The sequence below is a fragment of the Malurus melanocephalus genome, unplaced genomic scaffold (assembly GCF_030028575.1).
Source record: "Malurus melanocephalus ecotype Western Australia unplaced genomic scaffold, MMel_1.1 scaffold_285, whole genome shotgun sequence".
In the NCBI taxonomy this organism is placed as follows: Eukaryota; Metazoa; Chordata; class Aves; order Passeriformes; family Maluridae; genus Malurus; species Malurus melanocephalus.
The window spans coordinates 560220-574055 of NW_026623517.1; the positions used below are offsets into that span (position 1 = coordinate 560220).

Consider the following 13836-nt stretch of genomic DNA (forward strand, 5'->3'; position numbering starts at 1 on the left):
TTTTTATTAGACATTTCTTACTGTAGGTCAAAAATAACCCTGTCAAGCAAACATAATTTTTGGCCCACCTGTGAAAACAGAGGGGATACTCATACATGAAAATAAAACCCTGTAGAAASAGGGCATCACATTGGTTGCAAATCTGTGGAAAGGGCAAAGGGTGAAGTTTCATAGAAAAATTTAAACAATTCTGTCAGAGGGATATCATGTGGTTTAAAAGAACAACAATAACAGCAACATCTACAACAAAGAGCACATTCTTGGTTTGATTTGCAGGCTATTGATATCTAAGGTTACTAAAACTGAGAAGTGAACAGCTTTTCCTCTATTATAGCTCATTTTATTTGGCACCACTTTCAATTATAAAGTAAATTRATTTTCCCTGTGTTAATCATGGCTGTTCACATGGCAATTAGGTGGAATAACCTGTTTGTAAAGACAGGAAGTTAGCATGYAAGACCGCAACTRCCAAAGGAATAATATTTTTGCCTTYCATGTAATTTCCTTGACATGCAAGGCTTTTCAGGGAAGATGTGTCCGGTCACTGAACAAAAACCGTAAGAAAAGTGGTTTCCAGACTAGTGACGTGATCTTTTAATGCCTTATTGTTTCCAGCAATCCTATCAACCTCACTGGGACTACTGGTATCATTAAATCCACTCACAGGTGTAGGAATTTGCAGTTTTAGGACTTAAACTACAATCTGGTGCAGTTGCCAGATGTTAATGGAGCAACTATTGGATGTGACAGATGTAGTTTGGTAGGTTCATAYGATAATCAGGCTGGAAGCAACCTCAGAGGTCTCTTCCAACCTCCTGCTYAGGAGGGTCAGCTACAGGGTCAGTCAGGGATTGATCCAGTCAGGGCCTGAAAAATTTCAAGGAATAATGATGCACAGACTCTGGCAATGCACTCTGCTGCCTGGCTGTCCACCCAGTGRAGAAATGCCTTCTCATTTCCAGCCTCAATCCACCTTGTTTCCACTTACATCCATTGTCTCTTGTGCTCCCTCCAAGCACAGTCAGGATGAGCCAGGCTGTGTCTCACCCTGGGGGTCTCTCAYATGAGACCTCAACATGCTGTTTGCAGCATCTACATCTCAAAAAGACACATTTTGTAACTCTCCTCACAAAGGAGAATGGAAATGTTGATCCAGTGCTTCTCTATAACTCATTGGTTTCCTCATATTTAGAATAAAATATTGCAATGTTGCATCCAGTTTCTTAGTGTGACATTGGTACCCCATTTTGGACAGCTGTGTTAGCAATTATCTCTCAAAAGGGGCAAAATCATAGAAATTTTCATTCATGTATACTAATAAGGTATTTTTGAGATCTTGAGCTCTAAGGTGGTACTTAATTACTAAATAGAATTTTCCCCTGCGTGATACTCAGTATTGTTCTATTATTATTTACAAATACCTTCCAGGTGCTCAGAAGATATCCTGTAATTTAACTGACACAAGTGGAATACTTTTGATTTAAGCTCAATGTGTTTCACCTTTAATTATTTAAAATAAAATCCTCATGTCTTCAAGGACTGCCTGACACCCATAGAGGCTATTACAAAAGCAGCAAGAAAGTATAACTCTACACCAGAGAAATTAAACAACYACAATTTTCAGGCCAATAATTACACACAACAATCAAGCTCATATCCAATCTTCAGCTTCTGTATTATGAGTAATCTAGGAAATGGCAGTCATGATGAAATTTAGATTCCTTTCCAGTAATTTTGTGACAGTGGAATGAGGAGTTGGAATTTCCAATGGTATTGGCCAGGTACAGACCAGACAGTGAGAGAGAAGAAACTGCAGAGCCAGAAAATTGCAGAGCTTGCAACAGAGATAGTAGAGATTGCTGTGTTATCTGTCAGGGAGCTGAAAATCATCTGTTTATCATCTTGATATGAAATGAACAGGTGAGAAACCCAGAGTTTATAACCTCTGTCTGACAGAAGTGGGTGTGGAAAATCTGGGTCCTAGTGTCACATGCAGAGGAAATGTAAGACTCTCAGTATGTGTAGCAAACTGGTCAAACTCTGACTGCTCCCTCCTTAAAACCAAAAAAGAAAAATTATGAGCGATTACAAACAAAAACCCAGCAAAAAGTTGCCAACATCTTCAGCTCAAAAATGTATTTAATTACTAATCCTACTAAATTCTGAAATCTAACAAAATCCTTTCAACTTTAAGTATCTGAATAAGGACCATTGAACGCCTCTGCAACATGACTACCAGATATTTATGTTGGTGTTTTGCAAAARCTATTATTAAGGGAGATAGTTTAGGACAATGTGCCATGTCCCATGTCCTATCTGGTGATTTGTARGCTATTTGTTCTTATCAAAGCAATCTGAAACTCTCAATATCCTTGATATGCACATCTCTCTGCGGTCATTTGTGGGAAGTATCGCTTTCTACAGAGAAATAAACAAAGGCCTGAATCTCTTAGTCCTGAACAAAACATAAATGCCGCCATTCAGCTGTCTCCTGCGAAAAATACAGGAAAACAACACCAGGTACAGTACAAAAGAATGAGGGTATATCACTTTTCATCCTCACTGGACTCCTTATTTTCAGCTGTCATTTCTTGAGGTTTAAATACATATACAATTCGTATTTTCCCAGGTTTTCTGCTGAAGTTCACGTTGATGTCAGAGCAGCCTGGGCCACCCTTGCTCACCATGAATGCTTTCACAGTGCCTGGTCCCAGAGCACCCAGTCTGACACAGTGCAGCACAAACTTCTGAGGAGARGTCTCACAGTCTGGCGCCAAGCACGCCGCGGCCACGGAGCCGAGGTAAAATGTTTACATGAGATTTTTGATGTCTCAAATCAAAAGTGATGACTTGTAATTCCAMACCCCCAGCAAGGGAGTGATTGTGGTTTATTGCATTCATGAGGACTGGAAAAACTGTGYTTTAGATTGCTGCTGATTTGTCAGATAAGCACTTCTTAAGTTTAAAGGAACAAGTGGCTACAGTAACTTCAAATTTACCAGACCTGAGAAGATAAAAATCTGATTGGAAAAGAAAGAGATTAATTGTTTTCTATAAAATGGTAATGTAAGAGAATGAAATTAAGAAACAGTTGACTTACTAGCTGGAAAAACAGTTCTGCTATTAAGATCACCTTTGGACTTAGTGAAAACCTAGAAACCTGTAACAAGGTTTCAGGATCATGGACAAAACACCAACAGGGGAAAAATCTCAGTATCAATTAGGTGCTGYTTTCCTCAACATACTTCCAAAGAATTCTGTGGGTTTTTTAACATTTTTTTTTTTTTTTTACAGTTGGCTCACATTCCCTCTTCTGAACACTGAAGACCTGTCAGGTGGTCCTGCTTTTGGCTGGGATGGAGTCAATTTTCATCTCAGTAACTGGTGTAATGTGCTGAGTTTTGGATTCAGAATGAGAATAATGTTGATAACACATGGGTATTTTGGCTGTTGCTGAGCAGTGCTTATCCCAAGTCAAGGACTTCTCAGTGTCCCATACTCTTCCAGGTGAGGAGGGGCACAAGAAACTGGGAGGGAGCATGGCTGGGATAGCTGACCTGAAATGGCCAAAGGGATGTTGGATGCTACAGAACATCATGCCCTGGATTCAAACTGGGGGCAACTGGGTGATCACTGTTCAGGTGGAAGTTGGTCATCCGTCAGTAGGTCTGATAGCCTTCTCTCTCTCTCCTTTTCATTACTATTATTATTAGTAGGATTATTAGCATGAATATATTTTACTTTGCTTCAATTATCAAACCGTTCTTATCTCAACACACAAATGTCGGGGTTTCGTTTGTTTGTTTGCTTGCTTTTTTTTTGTTTGTTCTGATTCTTTTCCCCATCCCACTGGGTGGAGAGGCACTGAGGCAGTAACTGRGGGGCTGTGTGGCACTCAGATGTCAGCTGGAGTTAAACCACGACACAGGAACACACTGCTGGGGTGTTATTCTCATTTCAAGAGCAATSATATGGCATTAACTCCTTATGGATTCCTGGCCATTTTAAGGTTTAGTTTAAGCTGAGAGGTGGTTCCATTCTCTGATTCATGGGGCTGAACAGTAAAATCTGGCTCTATTTTAGCTATTTTAGTATCAGTCATGTAACTACATTATCTTAAAGCCTGATTTGCACAGGGTAATGAATTTTCCCTTTAAAAAGTCAAGATGGAAAGGGCTACACAAGTGTGAGTSTTTGTCTACATGTGTGAGTGGAAGCTACTGCAAAAATTTCCGTGAAGACAACAGTGTGTGAAATGTACTCATAGGAGACTTTTTGCTTTTCAACTCATTCTAGCAAAAAGTAAGACAGATCATAACCTCTCCTGCTGCAGGATTCAGTGAAGATTTCTACAATAAAAAAACCCAAAAWTGTGGAAAAAGGCATTGCAAAGTGGTTTTAAAGGTAGCACTTCTCAGGTTAATACATGTAGTACACAGTTTAAAATGTGCACAAATCCTGCGGTCAAGGTGACAAAGAGAAATCTGAAATACGGAGTCTGGAAGACAGAGAGAGAGAGAGAGAGAGAGAGAAGGGGATTTAAGATTTTCCAGAAGTTTCTCTCCTAGTCTACCTTCCCTCTTTCTTGCTTTGGATCCTCCTAAACCACACTATAATCTAGACATAATTTAGAGAGCACACTTATGACGAGTCTAATTCCATCTATTTGAAAACCAGAGTAATGTGGTAAACTGTGAAGTCGTGTTTCCCAGGCTTCTCTTTTCAGACAAGAGTTGTCTTCCCCCGTGCTTTAAATGAACTGAGGTAATTTTAGGCACTGCTGCAATCTAAGTAGTCGTGGCTACAAATATTTATACTAAAGCCTTTTAAAAGAGTGAAAAAGATGAATTTTAAATAAACTGCGCAGAAGTACAGAAAGATTATGATAGATACTATCCGAAGAATTCTTAGGAGCTTCCTACTGCATTTTTTTGACTTATAACTAAAGATAGTAAAGCTGAAAAGGAAACTGGGCAGGATTTTTTCCCCAGCTGTTTATGATAGCACGGAGTCCTTCTTGGAAAGGAGAATTGAAATCCATAGCAACCTTCTTATAACAAGTTAAAGCTATTTGTGAAAAGTGGCCAAGGCCYATGATCAATGGATACCAACACACACTGAAACTGGGAGGACAATAAATCTCTGCAGTGGACTAACTTGTGATCATTAAAAAATGTTGTTTTGGGCATGCAGTACTCGGCTAGGAACACTGTCAACTGAAACACATTATTTCAAAAGAAATCTGGRTTTCTTCTCATGGGGATGCCATACCCCCCATGTAGATACAACTCAAGCCTACACTAACACCTCAACCCACTTTTCAATGATGTTTGCAGGAAGGTAACTGTGCCATTTCAACAAACTTTCACTATAAGTAGCAAAAAATAAAACATTCTGAGAGAATTCCATGCAAGACAGATTATCTACCACAAACCAGGAATTTTTACTGTCATGGAGGCAGAAATGGGAACAAGAAGCTTTAGGAAATAAGGATGATTTGCAAAATAAAATACAACTAAAAAAAAAGAAAAAAACATGGCCTGATTTTCATGCAGTGAAGCAGCAGCCCACCTCTGTCAAAAGGTGACAGTGCTATCCAAAGCTGCTCGTAGTCTGAAACACAAGTGTTGCTGCAGCTGTGAYGGTCTAGAGATATTAGCAAAGATATTTTGCATTTCAGAATTTAGTTTGGTTAAATCCTTCAAGGAAAATATCTGCCAAGTTCTAAGCAGTGGAGAGCTCTGGAAGAAGAGGTACAGAAAGGGCCATCAGACCTTGCTGGTGGATGCCTGGACAAAACCAGAACTCTCAGGTGAACTCCTTCTCTTTACTGAGACCCAATGTGTGTGTCAAAAGACAGAGCAGATGTCTAATCTGAGGAGGTGCCAGCCCTAAGTGGGCTCTCACAGGCCACAGAAAGAAAAAGAGAACAGAATCCCCTTCAGGGCTGTGTTTAGACAGCACGGAGCATTTACCAGAACAAAACAAAAACCCTGGTCCATCCAGACTCTGTCCACTCATCCTATTTCATACTTAAAAAGAAAAAAAAAAAACCTTGCCAAACATTGGGAATTAGTGTATGGTCATAGATACAAAAGGACCATGCAAATACCTCCTGCAGAAAATGGTAATTTATATTTAACAGTTTAGCCTGAGCAAGGAATTTTTTTTATTACACTGGAAGATTCTGATACCGAGCCTGTGAGGCAGTGAAGTCCACATATAAAGAGAGCAAAATTCTTTATTAGCAGGTCTTGAGTGTTATTCAGCACCTAGCAACAAAGCATTTTAGTGTTCAAACAAAACACAACTCATAGTAACAAATGGTACTCAAAACAGCTTATCAAAATAATGTCTGAATGCACTGTTACTCAGCATCTTTGATTTTTTTTTCTTAAAGACCAATTTAGAGATGATTGACTTTACTGATACATATAAACCAACAGGAGGGACTGTACCCCCATCACTGTATTACTCACAGGCTATGAACTAGGCAAAAATAAAGAGCGCATTTACCCTTTAATGGATGTTTAGCATCATTTATGAAGCCTGTTTATTTCAGAATGAATGAAYAGCATAAGTACTGTTGACTGAAACCAATTAAAATTATTATTCCTTGCACTCTATTTAATTTTATTCATAAAACCAAAAATCTTCAAACTCAACAACATGTAGTAAAATTCTACTTTGTCTGCTCCAAAGACAGAATTATTGAAATGTTATCTTTACTTTAGCACAGTAAAGTCTGCAGCAGTGAAACTTGATACAAAAACAATTACTTTTTCGATAGCCATGGGATTTAGGAAATTTCAGGCACTAGAAAAGAGACTTCAGGTTTTCTTTGCTACTTTTTAATTGAGTGCTGAGGTGTGCTACACAAACCTAATTTCTGCAATGCTCTGCACTGAATGATTAAAATGCAGATTTTTTTGAGAACTATACAGTAAATAAATCCCTTCCAGCAGGAAAAAGCCTCCACAGCTTCAACTTATTTCTGAGTAGCATTTCTCCAAATTATTTGGACTCCTTCTGTTCTACTTGCTCAGAAACATCAGCCTCAAGTCCTTGTTTCAAAGTACCAAACTGCAGGAAAGAATCTGAAAAGTTATTTTCCTGTAAGCTGTTGTTATCACTGTTGTGAGATTCTATGTAAAAAAAMCCCCAAACCAATCYAAAAAAGCCAACATCCATTTRGAATTTAAAAACCATGGAAGCAGTTATTTATTACAATGTTTACAGATTCCTACTCTTATCCATATTTTAGAAATGCTTCAGGAATTTTAGTGTTCATCATTTGCATCAGTAGGACAAAAATCTTCAGGGCTCTAATCTCATCTTCAGACAGTTTTCTCATTTCCTTCTGATTAWCTTTTAAGATTTCTATTCTTCCACYAGAAATTGGTTTCAGTCAAACTCCTCAGATCCTTGATAGAAATCTGATGTGCTATCAGAGTTTACAGCAGTCATTAAGGGGGAAATGGGCTCTTTAAGCTATGGAAATCAAAGGAGATGGTCTACTTCATTCATCCTGCCAAAAAAATTTACTAATTAAAAAAATTTCGAAGTTCATTGGACAATCACTATTCTTCCTTCCTTTTTCAAGGGACTGAAGACAAAATATGGCTTCAAATTAGTTCTTTCAAAGGAAGAAACACTGATTTAAAGAGAGAACATGTAGACAACTTTAGATTAAAATCTAAATCCTAGTTTTAAAATTCCAGTGGTTAAATTCCCCCCTGAGACTGTGAGGTATTCACTGCAATGCACAGTAACTTCTGTACACTACAACAGTGTTTCTGTAATCTGTAAAATAATTCTGTAAAATAAAAYTCTGAATTTTATCTTTGTTGCTTTAATGTAGACAATTCAGATGTCCACAAAAAAAAAAAAAATATTTTACAGCCCACTTATAATGTGTATCATCAGCCTGACATMGTGGAAACATTTATATGGTATCAGACAGATGAAAGAGCAAATCCTATTCCTTTTTGTTCTGGGTGGTACTGTCAGCCCTTCCCAAAAGCCTTATCAAACTGATGCCTTTTACTGTGTGCCTTGAAGCTACTCTGCACAAAGAGGAGGTGGAAGGAGGAGGAAATTCCAGACCTGAAGCATGTGCCACCTTTTCAGATTAAAATTCCTCGTCAGTTGAGCACAGCAAAACCACAGCCAGAAGTCACTTATCAAAAGTTCCACTCACTATCTCCCTTGCAGACAAGCTCTGTTAAACCTAAAATTAAAGACACCATAATCTAAAATGGCATGGTATCAAAGATTGCCACTGTAAAATATGAACTGGCCAGTATAATTTCCCTAGGAATTCCTCTTTTTTCCTGCCAAACTGATAACACTGAATGTGTTTAGTGCTTTTGAATGGCAACACTTACATTTTGCAGTTCAGTCACTGCTGCTGCAGGTTTAAGTGCAGCTTAGGCAGGGCCCTGTACCAAGTATTGCACACTCCTCCAGAGCCACTGCTTAAGGAARGAGAGTTAAGAAGAACTCAGGGATTTCTGTTCACCACCAATCTGCTGCTGCCTGACCATGTCACAGTGTTGGTGTCATTCTTGTGAAGTTTTAGGTCAAGTGACCTATCTGACCTGTTTCTCTTTGCTCCTGCTCAGTCACATTTAATGGCACTGCTGTTATGGTTCCTGGCCAGCTGCAGAGCAGGGCTGCCACCAGAGCCACAACTCTCACTTGTTTCAGAGAGTACAGCACATTTCACCAGAAATCATAAACTTTTTATAAAATCAGATGTCAAAAAAGCCTAATTAAGTCCTGCAAATGGGAGCAAAGTAGGTGAGAATCAGTAAAACCTTTGGTTCTTGGATTTGCTTGAAAGAGTTTTCATGGTTAAATGTGAGATTTGTGGATTCTTGAAGAAGCCCTACCTCTATTTGCATTAATGGTAAAACTAGTTCTCTTTTAGTAGAATGCATTTATGGTAACTGTGTGTCTTAGGACATTGTTTTAAATTATATACATAATAATGAAATACATAATATTATAATTTCTACAGTTCTGCTTTGAGGCATAAAATGAAGCAAGTCACATAACAGAAACCKACACAAATTATGAAAAGCATCTTGCATATACATCAAATACAATACAATATAAATACAATAAATACATCCAGCTTGCTTAGTGCCAGAGCAAGAGAGAAACCCAGTGGTTCCAGAGATGAACTYTTGGCCATTTCTCTCCTTTTCTGGAGCACATCAGCTACTTGGTAAAACATAATATATTGGCAAAATAGAATGTATTGCACTCTGGGCTGCTTCCTGGCATTATGTATTGACTGAGGTATTTATTTAATAATTAATCATCTCCTGAATGAAATGCTTCCACATGTATYCAGCAACGTCTCTGGATGCCTTACAGATGCAGTACACATTGCTGCAAAATGAAAACAGAGGACTGAACTCTCCAATTTTAGGTATATGGAAACAACATCAGGATTACATTTCCTTAACTATTTAATTTTCCAAGGAGACAATAAGATAACTTGACAGTTTCAGGGATGGAAATGCTTCTAAGCTGCAGGSGTAAAACACTAAATGAAGGGTTCAAACTTCACTTTTTCAATATAGAAACCCCAAACTTGGTTTATGGATATGGCTGGAGTCACAATRAGAATACATCTGTGTGCAGGAAATGGGAGCTATGATCCCCAAAGTTAGGAGCCTGCATAGAGGAAAATTGGGATTCCAGTAACCAGCATCTGTGAGGCCAGTGCCATGAGCAGGAAAAGCATTAAAGTGGAATTGATATTCCCTCCCTTCCCTTGTATTTTCTGCAGTTAACAGTTTATTATATGTGGAGAGAGGGAGAGTTGAACCATCCCAGCTGACAGTTCCCAGCTCAGAGGCAGCGCTGGGCAGAATTCCCAAGAGAATTCCTGAGACAGGGAGCCCTGTAAGGCTGCACCATGCAGGGTCTGCTACCCCGAGCAGGGGCAGAGCTGAGCTGGAGGAAAGGAGCCTGCCAGGGCCAGGGCAGTCTGCTACCCCGAGCAGGGGCAGAGCTGAGCTGGAGGAAAGGAGCCTGCCAGGGCCAGGGCAGGAGGAAAGGAGCCTGCCAGAGCCAGGGCAGGAGGGAAGGAGCCTGCCAGAGCCAGGGCAGGGGGAAAGGAGCCTGCCAGAGCCAGGGCAGGGGGAAAGGAGCCTGCCAGAGCCAGGGCAGGGGGAAAGGAGCCTGCCAGGGCCAGGGCAGGAGGAAAGGAGCCTGCCAGGGCCAGGGCAGGAGGAAAGGAGCCTGCCAGGGCCAGGGCAGGAGGAAAGGAGCCTGCCAGAGCCAGGGCAGGAGGGAAGGAGCCTGCCAGAGCCAGGGCAGGAGGAAAGGAGCCTGCCAGAGCCAGGGCAGGAGGAAAGGAGCCTGCCAGAGCCAGGGCAGCTCCCTGCTAACCCCCAGGCTGGCTGCTCACCCCGTCCCATCCACAGCTCCCTGACAGCTGCGGATCTCCATCGCCCCGGCGCTGCACGCTGCCCCTTTCAGCACCCCGATAACCCTGCACAGCAGAGAGCAGCACAGCTCAGTCACAGTGAGAGTGAAAAYGATGAGCAGAGAAGAAAATAAGGCCTTTTCTCAGCAGGGCTGCCAGCCCTGAGGCCCTGAAGGGTGCTGCTTACAGCCCTGTCTGCTGTGTGCCACTGCAAGGACACCTGACATGAGCAATGTCCCTCTCCTGACATGGACACACATCTGAGGTCACCACTAACACCTCTCATACTCCTCTGCCATACAGATTGGCTCAGAAACACCACAGCCTGTTGCTGAGATCCTGAAGAGGAAAAAAAAAAAACCAAACAAAGCCTCACAAATAACCCTAAGCCACCCCAACCCAAAGCCCCTCCTTGCCCTTTGCTGAATTTAGCAGGTTTGCACAGTGGCAGCTGTAACTGCTGAGGCTGTGATTTGTAACACAGACCTCTTTTTACAAATATGTAACCAAAATAACCCTGTTTGGCACAGCAAAAAACACATTTACTGTGCACTACAGCCAACRCATCATATGATGACCAAAAGTGCAGAAAACACTTGTCATTTGAATTCCTTAAAAACAAGCAAACAAACAAACAAAAAACCCCACAAAATACAATCAACAAACTAAAAAATCAAAGAGCTTGGTGTCCACAAACAGTCAGAACAATGTTATTTTAGTACTGAAACAAGATCAGTCTACTTTTCTAGATTGACCATAGTAAAAAAGCTGGCCCTTCAGGAAAAAAAATAGAGCTTTAAAAAGAGGAAGAGAGGAGAGGGAGAGGGAGAGGGAGAGGGCAGAAAAAGGTGGAAAAATGTTAAAGTCTAAATGGAAAATGCATTTTCTAGAGGAGTATTTTTTTCCTCCCCTAAAGCTTGGTCTCCTGGATACGCTAATAAATGGATTTTGATCATAATTTATTTCATTACCAACTACAAATTGTTCTTACACATTACAGTTTCTCACATCAATCCCTCCTGTGAAGACATTAGTGCAGACAAATGGCTCAGGAGGTAATCCATTCACACTGGGAAACAAATTATCCCATAGCAATATCCTCARAGCAAAGCTGCTACAATGTAAATACCTACTGTGCAATACAAGTACTTAAAAATTATAATCTTGCTGAATCAGGACTCAGGCTATGCTCTTGTTCCTTAAAAATAAAGTTTATTATCAATAATATCTCACTCAACTTCTAACATCTACATATTTAAGTAATTTTATATCTACATGGGATTTCAAGAATGTTTTTGTTTATTATTCTGAATAAGACTAAGAAAGATTAGGGCTACCAATAGCTTATTTCCAGAAATATAACAGCTCAACCAGTCATTAAAGCAAATTAAAGCAAGTAAGAGTAACATTTTACAGGATTAACAGTTGATATGTGATCTTCAGAACAAATAASCATTAAAAAAAAATTCAATCCTTTTCCCTTAAATAAATTGTGTTTACTGCTCACATGCTTATGTTTTATTCTGCAACACTGAGCATGAGAGCTGGTTATTTCACAAACATAAGGTATCAGTTTTGATGCATAAACATCGTGGTGACTAACAAAACAGAACAACTCAAAATTCTTGGTTTTATGAGAGCTTCAACAAAAGAATTCATAACAGAGGGACACCAAATGTTTCTGGTGGAGAAAGGAGAGCAGGTTAAGGACAAGACCTTTCCTGTTACAGTAAATGTGTCAAAATAGAGGGCTGTTACCAAATAAAATACTTTTAAGCCTGTACTTCCCCAGAACTCCATAATGACTAATTCCCACTGAACAGAGGAAAGGACAGAAGGACCATCAGTGCCCAGAAAAAAAGCATCAGGATGACATCATTGCCTGTCTGCTAGCCAGGAAAGGAAGAGAGGGATTATCTGAACAGTGAACATCTGGATTGTGTATATAGAGGCAATGAAGGATTTTTATACATATTAGTTCATGGAGTTCCACTGAATTTTTATCTTACAAAGAAACAGTAGTGCCATGATATGCTTCTATAATGAAAAAGGAACAGGAATTCCAGTGGTCTGGGTTAGTATATTAAAAGATACACAAACAGATTTATCATTCACTGCTTCTTTGCTGTATTTAATTGAAAAAACTTGGCAGATACTTGAACTTGCAACCCTTTCTTCTTGAATTAAAACAATGGTGTTTAGTACCACTGACTTTCTTCTTTCTATTAGTGTTCCAAACACAAAGATTTTAAGTGACATGATTGTGAAGTTGAAGAACTGAAGTTCAAAACACACTCAGTTCCCCATCCCAGTATTGTAAAGACTGCTCTAAAAAATCTTACACATGAAGTGTTTACATTTCCTCAGAAAACAACTCAAGCCAAATCTGTATTTTCACATGCTTTCATCTCTACAGTAGTAAAAAAAAACAAAAACAACCAACTTCATTTTTTGCAAAGAAACATTCTTACCTTGAACTGTTAAAGTTGCTGATGCCTCAGCTTTTCCAACCATATTTTCTGCAACACAAGTGTAGGATCCCATGTCTCCTGCCATAACTTTCCTGATTTTCAAGGTATGATCATCACGGATTTCGTATCTTTAAATATACATAGTAGTTAATAATTAATAGGAATAACTGAACTTTTGCACAACTTCTGTACAGAGTAAAAATATGGTGGATTTACACTCAAATATTCTTATTCCTGTATTTCCCAGAAGGGGAAAAGAAGTATAAATATCTATAAACTGATAATGTAAAACAAAGTTTTTAAAACAAAATATATCTAGGTATTTGAAAACCTTATTCTGATAATATTTGCACACGATAGCAAAGCCCTAATGCAGAACATCTTAATTGTTAGAATTCTTTTAACAAGTGAATATAATTATAGTTATTATTCTCCATCTGAATGAAATTTTTTTTTAATATGGTTGAAAAGAAAATTCCTGAGAAGATCAGAATTGCCTGAAAGTCCAGATAAATCATAATTCATTCTTTTCTTTTTTTTCCAAAGACCTGTGTGGCCCTTTACCAATTTCTCTCCTTTCATCACCTTTCTCACTTTTTTTGTATAATGCAGTCAACATGTTTCTATTTATGGTACATAGACTTTTCTCTTAAAAATAATAGCTTTTATTAAAGCTATAGGCTACCTCATCAAGAAGCTGATTTATTGGCCAATGYCAACTGTTAAAGAGTTTCTTCGTTCAGTCCACTCCTCTAATAGTTTTTAAACTGATAATTACAATTTCAAAGTAAGAAAATAAGTATTTAATCTATCTCTATATRTATCTATTACAGGATGTACATATTTTTAATAAAGGTGTTTTACTTTTTGGCCTGAATTGCTGCAATAAGAAAAGAATAAGTTCATCGGAAACCTAGTAAC

General features: G+C 39.0%; 1 protein-coding gene across 1 annotated transcript in view; it reads right to left on the reverse strand.

The window, feature by feature from the left end:
- Positions 1–13836, reverse strand: part of ROBO1 (roundabout guidance receptor 1) — a 287511-nt gene that overhangs the window by 66150 nt on the left and 207525 nt on the right. The window contains exon 6 of the mRNA XM_057376619.1: positions 12916–13043. Within this exon, the coding sequence (XP_057232602.1) occupies positions 12916–13043 (128 nt within the window). The remainder of the gene's footprint in view (positions 1–12915; positions 13044–13836) is intronic.